The sequence below is a fragment of the Hemitrygon akajei genome, chromosome 28 (assembly GCF_048418815.1).
Source record: "Hemitrygon akajei chromosome 28, sHemAka1.3, whole genome shotgun sequence".
Lineage (NCBI taxonomy): Eukaryota > Metazoa > Chordata > Chondrichthyes > Myliobatiformes > Dasyatidae > Hemitrygon > Hemitrygon akajei.
Window position 1 is genome coordinate 20466537 of NC_133151.1, and position 22803 is coordinate 20489339.

Sequence of the window (22803 nt, forward strand, 5' to 3'; positions counted from 1 at the left end):
ATTATATAACATACGCAATATACAATGCAGTAGGAGTGTTACAATAAAAAACACTCCAAAAAAAAATTACATTGTACATTCAACTTCGAGATAGACAATCAGCAACCACATTACCTTTACCTTTAACATGAGTTATCACAATATTGTACTCTTGTAACATCAAACTCCAATTTAATAATCTTCTGTTTTTGTTTTTCATCTTACTCAGAAAAACTAACGGATTATGATCAGTGTAAACAATAAGTGTTTTTTGAGTTGTACCAACATATACCTCAAAATATTCCAAAGCTAAAACAAGAGATAACAATTCTTTCTCTATTGTTGAATAGTTTCTTTGATGCTTATTAAATTTCTTAGAAAAGTAAGCTACTGGATGATCAACCTCATCACCCTCATTCCTTTGCATCAATACTGCTCCCGCAGCTTCATCACTAGCATCTACAGCTAATGAAAAAGGTTTTCCAAAGTCAGGTGCGTTAAGCACAGGTTGTTGACATATCATTGTTTTCAATTTTTCAAATGCTTCCTGACAAGGCACTGTCCACACAAACTTCACATTCTTCTGCAGAAGGTTAGTTAATGGAAGGGCAACATTAGCAAAATTCTTACAAAATTTTCGATAATATCCTACCATTCCCAAAAAACTTCTTAGAGTTTTTTTTCCCCGTCGGAGTGGGAATCTCTAAAATTGCCTGAACTTTTGCCTGAACAGGAGCTACCTTACCTTGACCTACAACATAACCAAGGTAAGTCACAGTGGCATGTCCAAATTCACTCTTAGCTAAATTAATAGTCAAGTTAGCTTTTGAAAGCTTTTCAAACAATTTCTCCACCGCAATTATTTGTGCTTCCCAAGTATCATTTCCTGTCACTAAATCATCAATATAAGCATCAGCATCTTTCAATCCCTGAATCACAGCGTTAATCATCCTCTGGAAAGTACCTGGGGCATTCTTCATCCCAAATGGAAGAACATTATACTCATATAACCCTGATGGAGTTACAAGTTGAGAAATCTCTCTACCTCTGTCCGTTAATGGAACACACCAATACCCTTTCAATAAATCAATCTTTGTAAGGAACTTTGCTGTTCCAACCTTATCTACACAATCATCTACTCTAGGAATTGGATATGCATCTGTTTTCGTTACAGCATTCACCGTCCTATAGTCCGTACAAAACCTAATACTACCATCAGGTTTTGGCACCATAACACATGGCGAACTCCAATTCGAGTTAGAATGTCTAATAATATCATTCTCTAACATGTATTCAATTTCTTTCTTAGCAAGTTCACATTTTTCCATGTTCATCCTATATGGATGTTGTTTAATAGGTTTGGTATCTCCAACATCTACATCATGTGAAGCTATAATAGTCCTTCTCGGAACGTCTGGAAACAAATCCGTATACTTAAAAATCAATTCCTTCATCTGTTGTTTCTGCTCCAGCTGTAAATCTGCTAATTTCTCATCCATATTTTCCAGAATGGTCGAATTAGGTAACCTAACAGAAACAATGTTAGATTTAGAATGAAAGTCAGATGAATCATCTATCATGTTCCCAGTTAAATCAAACTCATTCTCACCAACCACAACAGTCACAGTATTAAATTGTTTCTCAAAATATGGTTTAATCATATTTATGTGGCAAAGTTGTGTTGACCTTCTACGATCTGGAGTTTTTATTACATAATCCACATCATTGATTCTAGACACAATTTCATAAGGGCCATGAAATCTAGCTTGTAACGGATTTGTCTGCACTGGGAAAAGAACCAACACCTTATCTGCAGGCTTGAACATCCTCAACCTAGCTTCTTTATCATACCAATTTTTCATTTTCTCCAGAGCCAACTTTAAATTTTCCTTGGCTAAACTACAAGCTTTATGTAACCTGTCCTTAAATTTCAAAACATAGTCCAACAAATTAGTATGCACTTCCTTACTAATCCACTGTTCCTTCAATAAAGCTAAAGGTCCTCTAACTCTATGCCCAAACACAAGTTCAAATGGACTAAAACCTAAAGAATTCTGTACCGATTCCCTTACTGCAAATAAAAGTAAGTTTATACTCTCATCCCAGTCACTTTCATTTTCCACACAATATGTCCTAATCATATTCTTGAGAGTAGAATGAAACCTCTCCAAGGCACCTTGCGATTCTGGATGGTATGCAGACGAAGTGATTTGCTTAGCTCCCAATTTATAAACTATCTGTTTAAACAATCCAGACATAAAATTACTGCCTTGATCAGTTTGTATTTCCTTAGGCAATCCAAAATAAGTAAAGAATTTTATAAGAGCCTTTGTCACAGTTTTAGCTTTTATATTCCTAAGTGGTACTGCCTCTGGAAACCTAGACGAAGTACACATGATAGTCAACAAATACTGATAACCAGTTTTTGTCTTTGGTAATGGACCAACACAATCTACAGTAACTTTAGAAAACGGTTCACCGAATGCTGGAATAGGTTGTAATGGAGCTACTGGTGTAACCTGATTTGGTTTAACCACAATTTGACAAGTATGGCACGTCTTACAAAACATCGCCACATCTTTTCTTAAACCAGGCCAGTAAAAATGTTTTAAAATCTTGTCCACAGTTTTCCTTACCCCTTGATGTCCACCTAAAGGCACACTATGAGCTAAAGTCAAAATCTCATTCAGATAAACTTTAGGAACAACTACCTGATAAACAACATTCCATTCCTCACTTGCAGGAATTGTAGGCGACCTCCACTTCCTCATCAACACTCCTTTTTCCAAGTAATATCCTACTGACACCTTCTCAATTTCACTACCTAGTAAAGCTTGTTCCCTTAATTTTATAATCTCAGGATCTCTATTCTGCTCTGCTATCATCTCCTTCCGAGACAGAGACAAATCTTCAGAGTCAGACTTACTCCCAGAACCTTGTTCAAACAACGAAGGTAAGAAAGGCTCTGACACATCCTCAAAACTCGAATCCTGAGTTAAACAGTCATGAGTAACAACCTCATCCTGCACATCAATCTTTTTAGCCATAGCTCTAGTCACAACACAGGAAGAATCTGTGTTAGAATTCATCTCTGGTTCCTTTGACTCCATTGTCAAATGCACTTCAGGAAAAACTTGTCCACCTGCCAAGTCATTACCTAACAATAAAGGAATACCCTTCACAGGTAAGCTATGCTGTAATCCTACATTAACAAATCCTGTAACTAACCCTGACTTTAAATTTACTTCATGTAAATGTACAGGCATAAAATCACTTCCAACACCTCTTATGTAATTTACCTCACAAGTATCACTCTCTTCATTAAACTTCAACACACTATCTAACATCAGTGATTGAGAAGCTCCAGTATCCCTAAGAATTTTTATTGGCACCGGAGTAGATCCTTATTTCAAGGATACAAACCCTTCAGTTATAAAATGATCATATCCCTTTCTAACTTGGTCAGACTCTAACAAATCCTCATTTGTGTTTACCAAACCCTGTAATTTTACAGGTGCTTCAGTACGTTGCACACAAGCATCTGGAACTGCTTCCTTCTCTTTCTTTTTCAATTTGAAACAGTTAGCTATTACATGGCCAGGCTTCTTACAATAGTTACAAATAAGAGCAAACTGTCTTTCCTTCACAGGCTTTCCTTCCTCCTTACCTCTCTCATTAACGGCTGATTTAATTTCTGATTTACCTTGAGTCTCCATATTATTTTTCATCTTAAAAGTTCTACCCTGAGGAAATTTGTTCTTATGGATTAAAACATACTCATCAGCTAGTCTAGCACAGTCCTGCAATTTATCAGTATACCTCTCATTTAAGTAGGTCCTTACTTCAACAGGAATGCTTCTTTTAAATTCCTCCATTAAAATCAGCTCTCTCAATGTATCATAGTCCTCATTTACATTTTTAGAAGAAACCCATCTCTCAAAACACATAGCTTTATCATAGGCAAATTCCACATAAGTCTTTTCCACAGATTTTTTCAAACTCCTGAATCTTTCCCTATATGCTTCTGGTACCAATTCATATGCTTTGAGTATGTACCTTTTCACAATATCATAATCTAATGCTTGCGTAGCAGTTAAAGCTGTGTAAACTTGTTGTGCTTTGCCTTTAATCACACTCTGTAACAACACTGACCATTTATATTTCGGCCACTCTGACATCCGAGCAATAGTTTCAAAATGTTGAAAATATCTTTCCACTTCTGTTTCACTAAATGGAGGGATCAATTTAATTTCTTGGCTAGCAACAAACGGTTTTTTAGAATCAGAAGACTGATTGTCAGACCTTAAATTCATCATTGCATATTCAAACTCTCTCTTTTGCTGGTCAGATTCCAATTTATAACGCTCCAATTCTGCTTTACTTTGTTCCAACTTCATTTGTTCAATTTGCAACTGTATCTCCAGATTACTTATTGGAAACGATTCTAAAATCGATTCATCAAAATCACCCGAAGCCACAAAATGTGATGCGATTTTTCTCTGTATTACAGCTTTTGATGCAGTCTTCAAAATACCTTTAAGTTGTAATCTATTAGCAATCTCAGATGCTTCAGTTTTTTTCGCCTTCGCTAACAAATCCGCGGCTGGCGAATCCAGAAACTCATCAATATTCATCGTTGCCGAATACCACTCACAAGCCAATGAAACAAAAGAATCGAGCAGTCCCCGTTACCAAAACACCGTTTCAAAAGTTAACAAGCATTTAACTCAAACGATCCAATTCCGGACGTAGCCTCCATAATTATGTTACGTATTCAGGCAACAATAAATATATATAAGTTAGGCAAGGGTTTTCATAACAAATAACACCTTTATTAAACTCTGAAAACCAACCCCCCAAAATTAAACAAGCATTAGCTTAAACGGAACTCAGCCGCTGTGCGGCAGATTCACAGATCTTAATAGCGTTGCAGATCAAACAGTCTTTAAAGCGGTATTGAAAAAAAAAAACAGTTCTTTAAAGCCGTATGCCGAAAGTTCAAAAGCTCACAGTCCATTTAAATGGAGAGACTTTTTAAGGCGATTTAAATTCTCTTCCACGTCGATGTCCTTCGATTCCACGGCGTCGAACTTTCCCACGAAGAATTTTATAAAATATAACGGCTTAAAAAAAAAACACTGACCTTTCTTCCACACTCTGTCCTCAATCTCCCGCTATCCCAGCGGAGATTAACACGAGAACAGTCAACGAAATCCTTCCGAATGAGGATCAAATAAGGTCGTAACCAATCCACCGTCGAAAATCGATTCTCCTCGATTTTTATCTTCAAAATTCTTATCTTCACTCTCCACCAGCAAAGAAACCGCTGGCAATGACATTTTTAAACTTTAGGCATTATATAAAACTTCATTTTTCAACTAAACTGCGTCATAACATTAAATCACGCAGGGACATGAAGTCAGCTTGGCACATCCCGCCACCAACTGACCCACCTGACAGGGTGGGTCCTCCTTTTATACACTGTAAAAAAAAACTGTCACATGACCTCTACTGGAGGGAAAATGACATCACTCCACCATCACAAGACCATTACCTCAAGTCCAGTATAACTTCAACCCCAGTCACGTGACAAGGGTACCACTGTCACGTGTCACGGGTACGTAACAATAGGAACACGGAGCCCGGACTTGGCGTTGACAGGAAATCCGAGCCCAGACTTCGCCTTGAAAGTAATACAGAACCTGGACATGGATTTGACTGGAACACAGAGCCTGGACTTGAACGTGACTGGAATACAGAGCCCGGCTATAGACCTGACAGGAACACCCAGCCCCGATTCTGATTTGACAAGATCACAGAGCCCGGAATTGGAATTGACTGGAACACAGAGCCGGGACTTGGACTTGACAGGAACACAGAGCCCGGACTTGGACTTGAATGGAACACAGAGCCCGGACTTGGAATTGAACGGAACACAGAGCCGGGACTTGGACTTGACAGGAACATAGAGCCCGGACTTGGACTTGAATGGAACACAGAGCCCGGACCTGGACTTGAATGGAACACAGAGCCCGGACTTGGAATTGAACGGAACACAGAGCCCGGACTTGGAATTGAACGGAACACAGAGCCCGGACTTGGACTTGACTGGAACACAGAGCCCGGACTTTGAATTGAACGGAACACAGAGCCCAGACTTGGAATTGAACGGAACACAGAGCCCGGACTTGGAATTGAACGGAACACAGAGCCCGGACTTGGAATTGAACGGAACACAGAGCCCTGACTTGGACTTGACTGGAACACAGAGCTCGGACTTGGAATTGAACGGAACACAGAGCCCGGACTTGGAATTGAACGGAACACAGAGCCAGGAATTGGACTTGACAGGAACACAGAGCCTGAACATGGACTTGTCAGAACACCAAGACTGGACTTTGACTTGACATGAAAACAATGCACGGACTTGGACTTGACTGGAACAACGAGTGCGGACATGGACATGAGAGGAAAACCGAGCCCAGACTTGGCCTTGACAGGAATAAAAGCCTGGACATGGATTTGACTGGAACACAGAGCTTGGACTTGGACTTGAACGGAACACAGAGCCTGGACTTGGACGTGACTGGAACACAGAGCACGGATTTGGACTTGACAGGAACACGGTGCCCGGACTTCGACTTGACAGGAAATCCGAGCCCAGACTTGGATTTGACTGGAACACAGAGCCTGGACTTGGACGAGACAGTAACAAAGAGCCTGGACTTGGATTTGACTGGAACACAGAGCCTGGACTTGGATTTGACTGGAACACAGAGCCTGGACTTGGTCGTGACTGGAACACAGAGCCTGCTCTTGGACGTGACTGGAACACAGAGACCGGGCATATACTTGAGAGGAACTCAGAGCCACGACTTGGACTTGAAAGGAAGACCGAGCCCGGAATTGGACTTGACTCAATCACAGAGCCCGGATATAGACCTGACAGTAACACCCAACCCGGTCATGGACTTGACAGGAACACAGAGCCCGGAATTGGAATTGATTGGAAAACCAAGACTTGACTTTGATGAGACATCAACACAATGCCCGGACTTGGAAATACCGGGAACTCAGAGCCTGGACTTGTACTTGAATGGATCACCCAGCCCGGACTTGGACTTGAATGGAACACAGAGCCCGGACTTGGAATTGAATGGAACACCGAGCCCGGACTTGGAATTGAATGGAACTCAGAGCCGGGAATTGGAATTGAACGGAACACAGAGCCCGGACTTGGAATTGAACGGAACACAGAGCCGGGACTTCGACTTGACAGGAACACAGAGCCCGGACTTGGAATTGAACGGAACACAGAGCCGGGACTTGGACTTGAATGGAACACAGAGCCCGGACTTGGAATTGAACGGAACACAGAGCCGGGACTTGGACTTGACAGGAACACAGAGCCCGGACTTGGACTTGAATGGAACACAGAGCCCGGACTTGGAATTGAATGGAACACAGAGCCGGGACTTGGACTTGACAGGAACACAGAGCCCGGACTTGGACTTGACTGGAACACAGAGCCCGGACTTGGAATTGAACGGAACACAGAGCCCGGACTTGGAATTGAACGGAACACAATGCCCGGACTTGGACTTGAATGGAACACAGAGCCCGGACTTGGACTTGAAAGGAAGACCGATCCCGGAATTGGACTTGATTGGAACACAGAGCCTGGACTTGGACTTGAAAGGAAGACCGAGCCCGGAATTGGACTTGACTGGATCACAGAGCCTGGACTTCGAATTGACTGGAACCTGTACCGTAGCCACACACCCGCCACCCCCCCCCCCCCCCACCTTCCAATTCCAGTCAATGATGCAGCATGTCAGAATGATCTGCATTCTATAGCTGATAGATGTTCTGAGTGCTTTTGCTAACATACAAAATATCTTCATACTCCTTATGAAGCATAGTCGTTGTCTTGCTTTCAATATGTAGGGACTAGGTTAGGTTCGTCAGAAATCTTAACACCCGGGAATTTGAAACTGCTCACACTCTCCACGTCTGATCCCTCTATGAATAGTGATAAGTGTTCCTTCATTTTACACTTCCTGAAGTCCACAATCAGCTCCTCCGTCTTCCTGACGTTGTGTACAAGGTTGATGCCGCGACATCACTGCACTAGTTGGCAGATCTCGCTCCTGTACGCCGTCTCGTCTCCATCTGAGATTCTACCAACAATGGTTGTAGCATCAACAAATTTGCAGATGGTATTTGAACTATGCCTAACCACAGAGTCGTGGGCATAGATACAGTAGAGCAGTGGGCAAGGCACATAATCCTGAGGTGCACCAGTATTAATCGCCGGTGATGAGGAGATGTTATTGCCAATGCGCTCAGATTGTGGTCTTCAGCTTGGGAATTCGAGGATTCAATTAGAGACGAAGTTACAGAGGACAAGGTTCTGTAATTCTCAATTTGGATTGTTCGAATGATGTTATTAAATGCTTGGGTATATTCGATGAACCGCATCCTGAAATAGATGTTTCTGTTCTCCAGGTGATCTAAGGCTGTGTGAAGAGCCATTGAGATTGCATCTGCCGTTGCACCCAGTCCTACTCTATGTGCCATTTATGCCTCATCCCATCTTGCACCTCGTTCCCGATATTTCGCCGGTGAATGTGTTTTACATTATTTAATTGTTCAGATGGACAACTCCTCCGTCTGCTTGTGCTTTAGAAATAAATAACGACGTTTTACTCCATACCGGGGACTAATCACGTACAATCCAGAGTTTTCATTCACTTCCCAATCCTGCTCCAAAAATGGAATGAACATCGGATTCCCTTACTGTTGAATCAAGTTTCTTGTAACAGGCAGTTCATCCACAGCAAGTACTTTCCTTAATGCTTCCATCCCACCTCCTGGATTCATGGTTGCTGAATTACTGTTGGTATAACGTTCAGATCATCACGGGAGAACCAGTCAGTGATAGATGCGGAAGTGTGGGGTACCGATGATAATTCGTCCCGCTCTGCTGCATGCTACCGGTTTCTCCATTTCTCGAGGATTTGCACTGGAGACAGTAACTAAGTTTTTAACTCCCCCACGTGGGGCGTTTAAATGCAGGATGGAAGTTGCTTATCGCCGCGCTTCTCACCGTTTCATATGAAACGTTAGGATTCACCCCGCGTCTCTGCCACTGAAATATATCCATCTTGAAAAATGTACGTGTCATCCCTCTTTCAGAGTCGCTGATCACAAATGGTGAACTTTGAAAGGTAGAAAACGGAAGTCAAAGGCGATACGGCCAGACCTTCAACCCTGCTCTGCCATTCAGTTCGATTCCACCAGATCATCTGATGTTCATGGTCTCTCTCCAGATTTTTGACACATTTTGTGTATGAAAATCTGATGGAATTCTTCAATTATTTATAATTTTGGCAGAGACTGTGCCACTGTGAAATATTTACGTGACTATCTGACTTAAAACCAAAAAATAACAGTAGTAGTTATTTAATTATAACTTCATAGTATTATGAATTCATGGCTAAAACGCTAAGGTGGAGACAGATTAAGCAAATATATCAACAGACACAAGATTGGGCTTTAGCCCCAGATAGAAACAATCAGGTTTGAGTAGCAGTTCAGTTCAAACTACGTCCTTACACGGCGATAATCAACTGACAAATGTCATTCATCAAAATCTTGATTTAAAATGTAAACTCATAAATGACGCATACCTTACTAGAAATATAAGCTTCATCCAAATTAGAGCCAGAGTCCTACAAACTATATTACGATTGATCCACTATTACTGATGGGACAATCCATGGTAACCGTTCGGATATAATATTACTGGATTAAAATGCAAGAACTACTTACTTAATCGATATAGCCACTGCAAACACGCATAACATACAGGAATTAAAAAGTGAATATCACCGTAAATATGCTGACAAGAGATGAAATGGAAATACTATCAATCAAGAACAGGGTATATATTGTTCCAATGGTGATACCAACCATAACTATCATCTCAAAGTCGCTCAACAATAACACTAAACAGTTAGAAGTGCAAAGCAATATTTCTGTAAATGTCCTGAAAACCACTGTACTCTACACCACTAGAATGATACGAAGTCCGCAGCTATTGAGGAATGAGTGTGTTTGACTCTACCCATACTTCAGGTTTTACCAGTTTGAGCTGAGAAAGGATACTATAAATATAATAACAATAGGTTTCAATAGGTACATTTAATGTCAGAAAATAAATGTACAATAAACATTATGAAATTCTTCTTCTTCGGAAACATCCACAAAAACACAGGAGTGTGCCAAAGAATGACGATAGTTAAACGTTAGAATCCCAAAGCCTCCTCACAGTTCCCCCTCGCATGCACAAGCAGCAGTGAGGCACTGACTCCCTCCCCTTCAACCCTACCAGCAAAAAATCATCAGCGCCCCCCACCGAGCACGCAAGCGTGCATGAAAACAAAGACAGACATACAGTCACCGAAAGACTACTCGTTCACCCGGTATTTTCACATACCACAGGCACTCGCTCTCCGATAAAGTGAAAAAGTGGTGCCTCTGTTGATCACCAACTGCATAGCAGTGGCAACCTGAACAAAAGCGGAACACATGGCGTCGGCGACGAGAGATCGGTGATTCAACTGCATCCGTGAGAAGGATCAGGGAGTCAAAACCGATAGGAACACGTAATCGGCAGGATTGGAACCTACACGGGGAAACCCCAATGGATTTCTATTCCATCGCCTTAACCACTCGGCCACGGCGACAACGTTCCTTGCAGTTGCACATAACTCGTGGAGTCAGTTAGTCAGATTATCAGGATTGAACCTGAAGTAAAAGCGGATACTGCTGAAAATGCCCAGCAGATCTGTTAGCGTCTGTGAAGGGAGAAAGAGTTCACGTTCAGAACTATGACCTTTCACCCGGAAATCAATGTGGTCAATTGAATGTACGGAATCTGTCAGAGCGGAGTAGGATCGGAAGATGTAGATCCTTTCAACAGTCATACATATAGATAATCAAGTTGATGTTGGACACCAAGGAATGAAGGTGTGGAAGGCCTCAGAGATGTCTCTTTGGTTGAGCCTACTAGGGAATCAGCAATTCCGCATTAGTTGTTGTGTAATGAATTAAACTGGCTCAAATCATTTTATGGGGACAATGTTGTTATCAAGTTGTCTCATATTCCTTACTTGATTGCAGTCTGGAAAAGTGTTGTGAACAAGCCAAAGTAGATAATCCATCAATATGTTAAACACAGCGAAATTTATTTAAAGACGCTGCTGTTCAGAAACGTTTGCTGTTGGAATACAACTAATGAGTGGACTCATAAATGTTGAAAGTAGCATGTAGTATGAATGAATTGTAAAGATCTGAGGCTATATTGTGTAATGGAAATGTGATTAATGTTTTTTGATATGACTTTAGTGTGGTGAATAATACTTATCACGTTGCTACTTCAAGCATATCTGACAAAATGGCAGCTCTATGTTCCATTTACTTGTGATGTTTGATGTTTTCAGGGTCATAGTTTTGACTGGGTAATTATTACCTAACCCATTTGTAAAACCAGCTATACAACTGGATATATATACACCACTGATACCGTTGAGGGCTTACTTTCTTACTTAGTTAGATAAATAGCTACTGCTCTTCCACCTATATTTTATTGTACAGCATAATATGATAGTCATTTACCATAATGAAAAATTATTATTAAACAAATGGATCTGTTATCCAAGTCTATTAAAGATCGTGTGGGTTTAGCTAATGATAATTTGCAGAATCCAACCCTTTTCGAATAAGGTGTGGAACTGGGGTTTAGTTGTTAATGGACATCATTGTATGTGTATTACTTCAAACGTTGTTATTGCTTTGCTCTTTATTCTAGTGGTTACCCATGGTATTTTCCCAGAGGTGCTTTTTTTACTATTATGGGCAACTTTAGTAACTTAAGTGTTTGCTGGCCACGTGTAATTCCATAATTCGTTTTGGTGTTTGATTTCTTACAATTATATTGTGATTCAGTGATGTTAAATACAGTTAAATACTTAGATTTTTGGTATGAAATTGAGTTCACTTTATTACTTTATCATGGTTTTCACGCTTTTGTTCTGCTAACATCTTAAAATAAGTATCTAACTTAGTCATGAATGCTGCTGTTCATTATTTTGCTATTTTCATTCCGACATATTAACAGCAATGTGATTTACTGTAAATCGAAATAAAGAAGATGTTGGCCATGCACAGTTTAAAAAATGGATGATACTGTAACATCCAACTCGGATAGGACAATAGACAATAGACAATAGGTGCAGCAATAGACCATTCGGCCCTTTGTGCCTGCACCGCCATTATGAGATCATGGCTGATCATCTTCTATCAATACCCGGTTCCTGCCTTGTCCCCATATTCCTTGATTCCCCTATCCATAAGATACAAATCTAGCTCCTTCTTGTAAGCATCTAGAGAATTGGCCTCCACTTCTTTCCGATGTATTGCATTCCAGACCCCCACAACTCTCTGGGAGAAGTTTTTCCTTAACTCTGTCCTAAATGACCTACCACTTATTCTCAAAACATGCCCTCTGGTACTGGACTCTCATTGTGAAGTAGACAGATTAACTGTCTTTGTTCCTGGCATGTGCTTGGAGACGGAGGCTGTCATTTTGTGGAACTGTTTTTGCATCCTTTACTTTGTGAGATGAAAATGTTTTGCTTTCTGTGTTTGAATGTAAGCACAGCATTACTTCAGTTAAGCTGTGGGACAAGAGATCATTTCCGAATTAGATGTTAATTGTCAGGGGCTTCTGATAAAATATGAATTGCAAGTTTGTGAAAGTCGGGTTTTATTTTTGTAATTGAATGGAAAGGATGAATATAAAAGCGAAGACTTCGATTGTGCTAGCAGCAACAACTCTTCCCAGTGATGCAGCATGACAAGTGTAACACGCTGTAAGTATTCAGGACTAATGTAATGGCTTCTCTGCAGCAACAATGTTTAGGTTCTGACCACCGATTGCAAGACATGCTAGGCAATAAGTGGAATGCTATTCTTCCGTGTGTGTCTGGGAGTTGCGAATTCACGGTTCTTTTGCCGGGGAGAGATGAGGAGAGAAGACGTGAATGGAAAGAGTTACCTGGCCAACGAATGGAGTGGACTCGGAGCGAGGGTCCGAAGGTTAGCGATGGTGAACAATCGGCTTTATCAGTGAGCTCTAACCTTGCGCGATAGACTGTTTCTTGAGAATGGGCCCATTTGATTTTTTTTGTTTGTTTTCTTTACTAAGCATATAGTCAAAGTAAGAATTATAAAGCTCTATCGTTTAATCGCATATTGTGTACTACTTGTTATTTAGGGTTCTGATTTGTAACAGGCGCAGCGTCCACCTAAACGAGATATCTTAAGTTTGGACGGGCCAGGGGATTTCACCCCTTATATTAAGCCGCCAGCCGGAGCGAGATTTACACAAGGGAAGAAACCTCATTTTAATGACTGGGAAAAGAACGAATAAATCAGCTGGCCAACTTGGATCCCCTATTTTGGTGTAATAAATTGGAAAATTATTCTGAGTGAGGATTGGTGCTGAGGGAACAGTAGTATTCAGTTTCTAAATTATGGCCCCATGTCAACATATTTACAGTGTTGTTTCTGCAAAGGCAATAAAGTGCAAGGTATGATTAACGACAAGTTACGAAGTAAATTTCCTAATTTGGTTACTTTGACGAACAGTAAATACTTGCAGGACTATCGATGGACTGGAATAAAAAACTCTCCCAGATGCACTTCAAAAATTCCATTTCGTATCCTTTCACATAAAGCTAATCCGGTTGAATTTGGCGAAGTTGAAATGTCTGATCGCTATAGCCCTATACCCGTGACATCTCTGTTTGATTTGCAAACAGATCAGTTCCTGAATTTTCCACCAACTGTGAGGAAATTTGCAGTATAATCTGATTGCTATTTTATTTATTCCTTAACACAACCCATACGGCCTCATATGATGAATCTTCTGAGACCTCAATCCTCATTACTGCAAAGATGGTCTCTTTGATCAATATTGCAACATTACTCCTCCCAAACATTTACATCCCTCCCTATCAAACATGAAACTTCTAGACCTGGAGTGAGGTGTCTCTGGTCCCGCACATCTTTTGCTCAGATTCATAGAGTTGCCCATGACAGAAACTGGCCGAGTGTCCGACTTTTCCACCGGGACTAAGATATATATCCGAGCGAATTCTGTTTACCTCTGTTTAGTCAATATCTCACTGAAAATATCCTATCCACGTACCTGTTAAACATTGTACTTGTACTCTGCACTGCAGCTTCAACTCAGCTATTACTTGCACTGCACAGCGCCTTTAATTTCTCACACTTGCACTGCAGATCACTTTTAAATTCTCACTCTGTCACCTTGAAGCAATGTTTTCTCCTATCTGAAATTTTCACCATGAGAAACGGATTTTGATTGTCTAATTTACCTACACCTCTCATAGTTTTACGAACTTCAGTCAGGTCTCCTCTCTGGCTCCTTCCATCCAGAGAAAACAGTGTCCAGCCCTCGTGAACTTTCCTTGTAATTCGACAGCCCATTCTAGGGAACAGCTCTGTGAATACTTCCTGCAGCTTTCCAGCTTAATCAGCAACATACAGTTTACCTTCTTCACAACCTTGTCTACCTGTGTGGCCAGTTTCAGAGGACTACATGTATGTCCATGGTCTCTCCCTTTTCACTAACACTCCCCAGGACCCTGTCATTCAATGTGTCTGCACTGGCCAACTTTAACTTCGTAAAATCTATTATTGTGTATTTGTCTGATACGGAAACAACAGTTCTCTTGTTCTCTGTACCAATGGCCCAGAAATAGATATCAATGCAACATTCTTCTTCTGTACCATTTGCTGCGCCTCGTCTGCTACTTGTCTGTAACTTGTGCAGGAAAACGCTTGGACCCCTTTATATTTCATTCCAGTGATTTCTCTCTATATAAGTAATCATCTGCCTTTCGAATCCTCCTAAAATTGTATTCACCAACATGCTTCCCCACGTTAAACTGAATTTTGCAAGTATTCTCCCTCATACCCAACCTATCTATATACTGCTGTAGAGACCAATTGTACCATCAACGTTCTACCCATCACATTCCCCATTTTTGACAACATTAATCCCTCAAACTCTGCCCTTCTCCGGGTGATTAATATCGAGTGTAAATAATTGACAGAGAACAGACCACAGGGCACTCCAATAGTTATGTCGACCCTACCTGCAGTAGACTTGCTCATTCAGTCCATGTCTTCAACGTGACAACAGATCTTCAGTCCTTGTTAACTCAGTTCCCTCAATCTTCTGAGGTCTGGTTTTTTACACCAGGCTTTCGTCTGGCAGCTTGCCAAGAACATTCTGAAAATCTATCTTGTATATTTTCAGGTAACCTTCATAACATCCAGAGGAAAAAAAAACTCGGTCTTGTTGATCAAACGTGAATTGGCTTTCACCTGACATAATCTCAAACAAGGTCACAGGTGGACGTCGTGCAGAAGAAACGTTTTCGCACACTGGCCTTCATCAGGCAGTGCAATGACTATAGTGATTGGAACATACGGGACAGTTACGAGGACCTTTCTGGCAGTTGAATAACTGAGCAATGGAGGGATAACGTGCTGATTAGGACTTTTTCCCCCATGGAATGTGTAAGAATGCGGGGCAATATAATAGACGTGTATAAAATAATGAGTGTCATAGACTGGGTGAATGCACAGAGATATTTTTAACAGGGACGTGGAATAAGGACGAGAGGGCACTATATGCTGAGATGGCATAGATTGAAATGGAACCTGATGGACTATTTCTCTCATCCAGACGGTGGTCAGGATATCGAACTTGACAAAGTGATTAAGAATGAGTCATTAGCAGGGATATGGACCTAAAAGGGACAGAGAGATATTGGGGCAACTTAGATGGGACCTTTAGTTGGCCTGGGCCAGATGGGCCGAAATACGTTTCCTCCATGAAGTGTGACTCTACAAATCTAAACCATGTTGATTCGGTTTGATTACATTGAACGTCTCTTAATAACTTGCAATTTCTTCATAGATCACAAACTCCTGTTTATTGACTATAACTCAGCATTTATCACCATCAATCTCCACAATCCTGATTGATAAGTTACAGAATATGCTCTTTTGTATCACCCTCTGCAATTGGAAACTTGTCTTCCTAAGTGGAAACCACAGTCTGTGTGGATTAATATCTCCTCATCGCTGATGTTCAACACTGGTGCATATCAGCGGTCTGTGCTGAGCCCACTGCTCTTCTCTCTCTGTACCCGTGACTGTGTGGCTAGGCATAGCTCAAACACCATGTATAAATTCGCTGATGATAAAACTATTGGTGGTAGAACCTTAGATGGAGACGAATGGGCGTAGAGGAGCAAGATATTCTAACTACTGTTGTGGTGTGTCAGCGACAATCTGGCACTGAACATCAGTAAGACGAAAGAGCTGACTGTGGACTTCAGGAAGGGTAAGACTAAGGAACACGAACCAATCTTCAATGAGGGATTAGAAGTGGAGAGAATGCGCAGTTGCTAGTTCCAGGCTCTCAAGGTGTCTGAGGTCGTAACCTGGTCCCTAACTATCGACGCAGCTTACAGAATGCAAGGCAGCGACTATACTTCATTAGGAATTTGAAGAGATTTGATATGTTAACAAAAGCACTACAAAACATTCACGTACCATGGACAGCACTCTGACAGGCTGAATCACTGTCTGGTATGGGGGAGCACCTGCACAGGACCGAAAGAAGCAGCAGAGGGTCATAAATTTAGTCAGCTTCATACTGAGTACTGGCTTACAATGTACCCTGGACATCTATAGGGAACGGTGTCTCAGAGAGGCCGCGTCCATTATTAAGCATCCCCTGCAAACTGTGCATGCCCTTTTATCACTGTTACTATCAGGTGGGAGGTAACGAAGCCGAAAGGAACCCACTCAGCGAAATTGGAATCGCATCTTCCGCTCTGCCATCCGATTCCTAAATGGATATTGAACCCGTGAACAATACCTCGCTTGTTTAGTTTATATTATTTCTGTATGTGTCTGATTTTTAATCTCTTTCAATGCACGTATACCTTAATTTATTTATTTACGCTTCTATTTTATGTATTGCGTTAAACCGCTAGTTGCTGCGATAGTAATTAACACGACATATGCCGGTGAAAACAAGCCAGATTCTGATCCTGAAATTCCAGCGGCTTACCAACAACAGATTTGAAGTTAAAATGGCTACAGTTACCAACTTTTGTCTTTTTCTTTTCTTGGACAATGGAGACACATTTCCTCACTTCGCTCGGCCTTCCTGAACACACTGAATATTGACAAAGTTCAATTTTTATCTCCATTTTCTCTCCAGTCTTTTCCAGTACAACGCTCGAGTGCAGATAATTGGTACCTGGAATAGTCTGTTTTTTTTTCAGCCCCATTGGATTTTCTGACTCTTTCAATCTTATTAACATCTTTCAAGTAGGGAAATGCTTCCAGTTCTATCTAACCTTAAAAAACATATCCTCTGGTATTTGAAATTCCTACCGTGAGGAAATGACTCTGACGACCTACACTGTCTATGTCTCTCATAATTTTAAATACATCCATCCGGTCTCTCCTCGGGAGGTGCTGTTCCAGGAAAACACACAAGTGTGTCCAGTATTTCCTTATGGCTCGTGTACTCTAATCCAGCATCATCCTGGTGAAGTAGTCATGATACTCTGCATTGTACATTTATAGAGCTTTTTCAATGGTTTATATGACATACCAAATCTGCTCAACTTCAAATAAATTAGTCGTGCTGTTGTGCCTTCTTTGCAATGACATTAACGGCTGGTCACAATGGTGTCCCTCTAATAAGATAAAGCTAAGGAATTTAAAGTTATTGATACTCTCCTACTCAGATCCCCAAATGAGGACTCTCGTTGTTATCTGCACTTTTGCAAAGCAACACATCCACATTTTCATCCAAATCCTAAATATACTGTATATCAGAAACACGAGCTTACAGCGCCGATCTCTATGCAACACCACAGGTCATGTACCTCCAGACAGAATAACAGCTTGCTTTCTCTGAACAAGATAGCTCCCAAACAAAACTTGCAATTCACTCTGGATCTCATCTTTTGAATCAAATTGTCATGAGGAAACTTATTGAATGATTTAAGAAGATCCATGAAGATAACATTCATTGTGTTTCCTTCACCAAGTATCGATTTCATCACCTCAAAAAATCTCGATCACGTTTGTTACTGATGGAAAGCCCACACAAAGCCATGCTGACTGTCCCTAAGAAGGACCTGAGTTTCCAGATGGTCATCAATCCCGTCCCTTGGTATCCTCCTAAACAACTTCCCTACCAATGACGTGAAGCTCAGCGGCCTATAATTACCTTGATTATCCTTGTTTCCCTTCTTGGACAAAGCCAAATCATTACACTTTTCCAGTTCTCCAGGACCTTGATGTTGCTAGTGACTTCACAAATGTCCTTGTCAAATTCCCAGTAATCTCTTCATCTGCTTATTTTATTATTGTAGGATATATACCACCAAACCCTGGAGACTTATCCATCTTCATGCCGTTCAGAAGACACAGCAGTGTCCACTCCTTAATCTCAACACGTCTCAGCACATTCGCATGCCCCCCTCTGTTTTCACTCTCCTCCAATTCCTTCTTCTCGGTAAATACTGACACAAAGTACTCATTCAGTACCTCAGCCACTTACTCTGACTTCAACCACAATGTTGTTCCTTTCACCTCGAATGGACTTGCCCTCTCCTTACTTACTCTCCACTTCACATGTGAAAAATCCCTTGAGATTATCCTTGGTGTTCCTTGCCAACGACAATTCGTGGCCCACATTTTGGCTTCTCTAATCACCTGCCTGAGCACATCTCTGCTATCTGTGTATTCAGTGAGTACCCAGTCTGATTTTAGCTTTTGAAATCCCTTTAAATGCGAGGCAGAAGGCTCTGGGAGCACATTCGGCCACTTGTTGATCGGATTCCCATTTCCAACTTGACTCCCTGGTGCTTCCACCATTTTTCACTGAGACCAACTTCGCCCTCGATCACCATGTACTGTGTGTGAAATGGGACTGCTGCATTGTTCTTGGGCCCACGGAAGGATGTATGCCACTTTCATCAAGATCCTCAAGTATTTGGTCGGAGAATAGAATATTATTTCTTATAATTATGGAACAGAGCTGTGGTCAATGAGATCACGTTGGCCCCGGTGTATGAGAGTGATTGTCCGGACTACTGTGCTTCTTTCTGCTGTGCATAAACTGTTTAAAATTCGCAGCTGTGTTAACTTGGAGGTGGAGCTGCAAGATAAAAAGAAACTCTCTGCTTTTGTCTGTCACTCTGATTCTTTCCCTCGCACCCCAACTCCACCAATTCTGGTTTACTGTGTTCTACTCTGGGAAGTTCAGGCTACTGTATGTAAATGCAAAGATAACAGCTTGCAAAACATTACCTATTCCAATGTTTATCTTCATATTGTTCACAAATTTGGCCACATGAGACATAATGTGAAAAGAGGCAGTTCCAACACCGACATCTTTGGAACATCACTGGTCACTGGCAGCCAACCATAATATACCCGTATATCCCCATTGTTTACTTCCTGTGATTCCGCCAACCTTCTATTCCTGCTTGTATGTTTCCTGTAATACTATAGGCACTTATCTTGTAAAGCAGCCTCATGTGCAGCACCTTGTCAACGACCTACTGAAAATCCATGTGTACACCATCCATAGACACTCCTTTGTCTATCCTGTCTGTTAATTCCTGAAATAATTCCAACAAACTTGTAAATCAGGATTTCCCCTGTAGGAAACAATGCTAACTTTGACCAATTTTGTCATGTGCCTCCAAGTACCCCGATACGTCATCCTTAATAATGGTCGCTAACATCTTCCCAATCACAGAAGTCAGGCAACCTGACCTAAGTTTCCTATCTTCTGCCTCTGCCATCTTCTTAAAGATTGGAATGGATAATGAAATTTCCCAGTTCGACTGAAACATACCAGATTCAAACGATTCTTGAAGGATCATTACTAATGCCTAAACGATCTTCTCAGCTATATTGTCACACCCCTGGGGTGCAGATGGGTTATATAACATCAGAACTTTCAGTGCACCAAAAACATTCACCTTAATAATAGCAACTGCACTCACTTCTGCTCTCACTCTTGAATTTCCGGCATATTACTTCTGCCATCCAGAATGAAGATTGATGAAAATTCTTGTCAGAGGGATACAATAGTGTATGGGACAGCAAGTGACAGCCCTTTCCTCTGCCACGTTAGTACCTCTTAAAAGAGCCTTTTGTTATGCTTTGTGCAGGGGTCAGGCCTACGTGCGCTCTCCATGGAGGCAGTGTTCAAATGCATGTTTCTAGTCATGGTGGTGACTGGCTTGGCTTGGATTGCATTAATTGCCTCATTGGTCTCCTGCAGTGCCTGAACGGCCGAGCTCTGGAAGGGCAGATCGGTTTTGAAGTCCTGAGCACTCTCCAGCATTCGGCGCTGGAAGGGGAATTTACGAGTAAGCAGACCGGATTTCTGCTAGCGCCGGATCTCCCGCAGAGGCACGGAGGCGAGCCGGTAGTGCCCCAAGAATAGGCAAGATTCACATTTATTAATTATTTTCCTGATATGGTGCTTCCATGTCAGCTTATTATCCAGTCACATGCCAAGAGATCAACCGCTGACAATTACTCAAGAGTTTGACAATACAGTATCAAATCAACGGCTTGTCTATGTGCCCACTGTTCGAACTTATTAATCACTAATCATATTCTATCTACAACTCAAATGAATTTTCTACCTTTAATCCAAACAGCTGCATCATCTGCAAACAGTGATTTACACACCCCAGTACCTACCTCAGAAAAATCATTAACATATTATTAAACAATAAAGAGTTATAAGTACTGTCGTGTGGTACTATTGTCTATCACTTAGAAGCCCATATATACCTCACCCACCCTTAACCGCTTAGACTGTACAAATAAAAAAGGCAAAAAAATATTTGGCTTTCACTTCACTCCTAATTTCAACAATTTAATCGTCTCATAACATTTTATATGTATTTTTTCTGTATAAAACTACTGTAATTGCAACTTATATATTGACTTATACTTTTCTAATATCATCTCCCAGAAATAAAACCGAATCCAATATAATTCAGCCCTTTCGAAATCCGCACTGATAAAATGCTATATCACCTCTCTTTTCCAAAATATATTTCAACTGCTCTACTGCCATACATTCTATGCGTTTTCACAAACGGAACGGAACGTTAATGATATTTGTCTTTAATTAGATTAATCCTATTGCGGTTTCCCAACTTTCGGAATAGGAACTACTTCTGTCATATTCCACGATGGCCAACGCTCCAAATATTATTTCAAAATATTAATAATATCTCAGCAGTGGTAAGCCATATGTTTAAACATACAATAATATATATCGTCCTTTCCTGGGAACGTCTGATCTGTACTATTAAAAGCTTCCTGAAATTCATGCAAAGAATACTCTCCATCGCTATCAATTCTATTGCTAGCTTCCAACACTTCAGTGTATACAATGAAAAACGTATCCCTACATTGTTTAGGCACTTTACTTAAATTATTTTGATTATGATTTGCAGCAAACGACCGAGGCTGTAACTCAGCCTTCTGTATTTTAGGAACAATCACCTTCTTTAATCAATACTGGGATGTTATTTATCCTATCAATAGCCTCCGCCCAATTTCCGTAATCGTTTCCTAAATATATCCAAGTTTAACATCCTGTCCAATACTCTCACAAGTAAACCTCCCGTGAACCATTCTCGCAACACATTCCACACAACAGCCTGGGCCCCATTCATACTTAAAAAGATCACTTAGAGAGTGATGCTTCTTAACTCTCCGAAACACATTATTTCTCCCCGTAATTGCCTCTGCACACTCCTCCATCCACCATGGTACAGCCTTGCTAACAGGAGTCACTTCCACCACAGTATGATGAATGATGAATGGTGTACCATTCTCAACCTTCAGCTCTGACAAATGTTTATCACATAAAATCTTAAACTTCTTTCTGTTTGCTTTACCAATATTCCACTTCCTACGAGCAGACTCCTGTCCCCTATATAACCCCAAACTGAAGCTTAGGAAAATGATCACTCCCCATTGTTTAGTCACTCATGACATCCCTCTTACTCACTACAGCCAGAAATTTTGAAACTGAATTTAAATCGACAGCATCTGAACTATTATGAAATCTCACACTCTCCGACTATTAAGACGCACAGGAAGCGAAATATCTACTAATTACTCTACAATTAAAGCGTTCCATTATCAACCCCACAGTGAACTATGTGCACTAGAAAACCCAAACCATTCAACCCTCAGTGAGCTAGAGCTACATATGCTCTGCAACAAATCAATCAAACGCTTCCCAGAAGAGTTTCACCACTTCAATACCCCAACCTGCTAAATCAAATATTTCTACTATCAACACCTCATCAACTTCATTCGCATCCACAACTCTGTGTTCTATCCCTTGTCTTAGTAAAGTTTCAACACCACTTCCTCTACCAACTACCCTAACGATTGTAAACCTAACTACCCTAACAATGTAAACCTGCAAAGGAAAACATAAATGCGGTAACAGCGGGGTATCATATTGGGTGAATTTGATGAATCAGAAATAAACTTCTTAATGTCTTGACAATCAGTATTCTCTCATTCTCTGCAATATTCTTAACAATATTATTTACCTGCACAAGGAGACTGAAATAC

At 40.9% G+C, this 22803-nt stretch overlaps 1 protein-coding gene and 1 pseudogene across 1 annotated transcript; both read left to right on the forward strand.

Annotated features, from left to right (window-relative positions):
- Positions 1 to 6391, forward strand: part of LOC140717846 (uncharacterized) — a 34723-nt pseudogene extending 28332 nt beyond the window's left edge.
- Positions 6392 to 7025: 634 nt separating this feature from the next.
- LOC140717847 (uncharacterized) lies at positions 7026 to 20635 on the forward strand. Its single transcript, XM_073031569.1, has 3 exons — positions 7026 to 7744; positions 19312 to 19447; positions 20471 to 20635. The coding sequence occupies exons 1-3, from the start codon at positions 7026 to 7028 to the stop codon at positions 20633 to 20635; spliced, it is 1020 nt and encodes a 339-aa protein (XP_072887670.1).
- The last annotated feature ends 2168 nt before the right edge of the window (positions 20636 to 22803 follow it).

Coding starts and splice junctions, on each gene's coding strand:
- LOC140717847 (XM_073031569.1), top strand. CDS start 7,026: ATGCCCGGACTTGGAAATACCGGGAACTCAGAGCCTGGACTTGTACTT. Junction 7,745..19,311: donor CTTCGAATTGACTGGAACCT/GTACCGTAGCCA, acceptor TAAAATTCGCAG/CTGTGTTAACTTGGAGGTGG. Junction 19,448..20,470: donor TCTGGGAAGTTCAGGCTACT/GTATGTAAATGC, acceptor GGTCTCCTGCAG/TGCCTGAACGGCCGAGCTCT.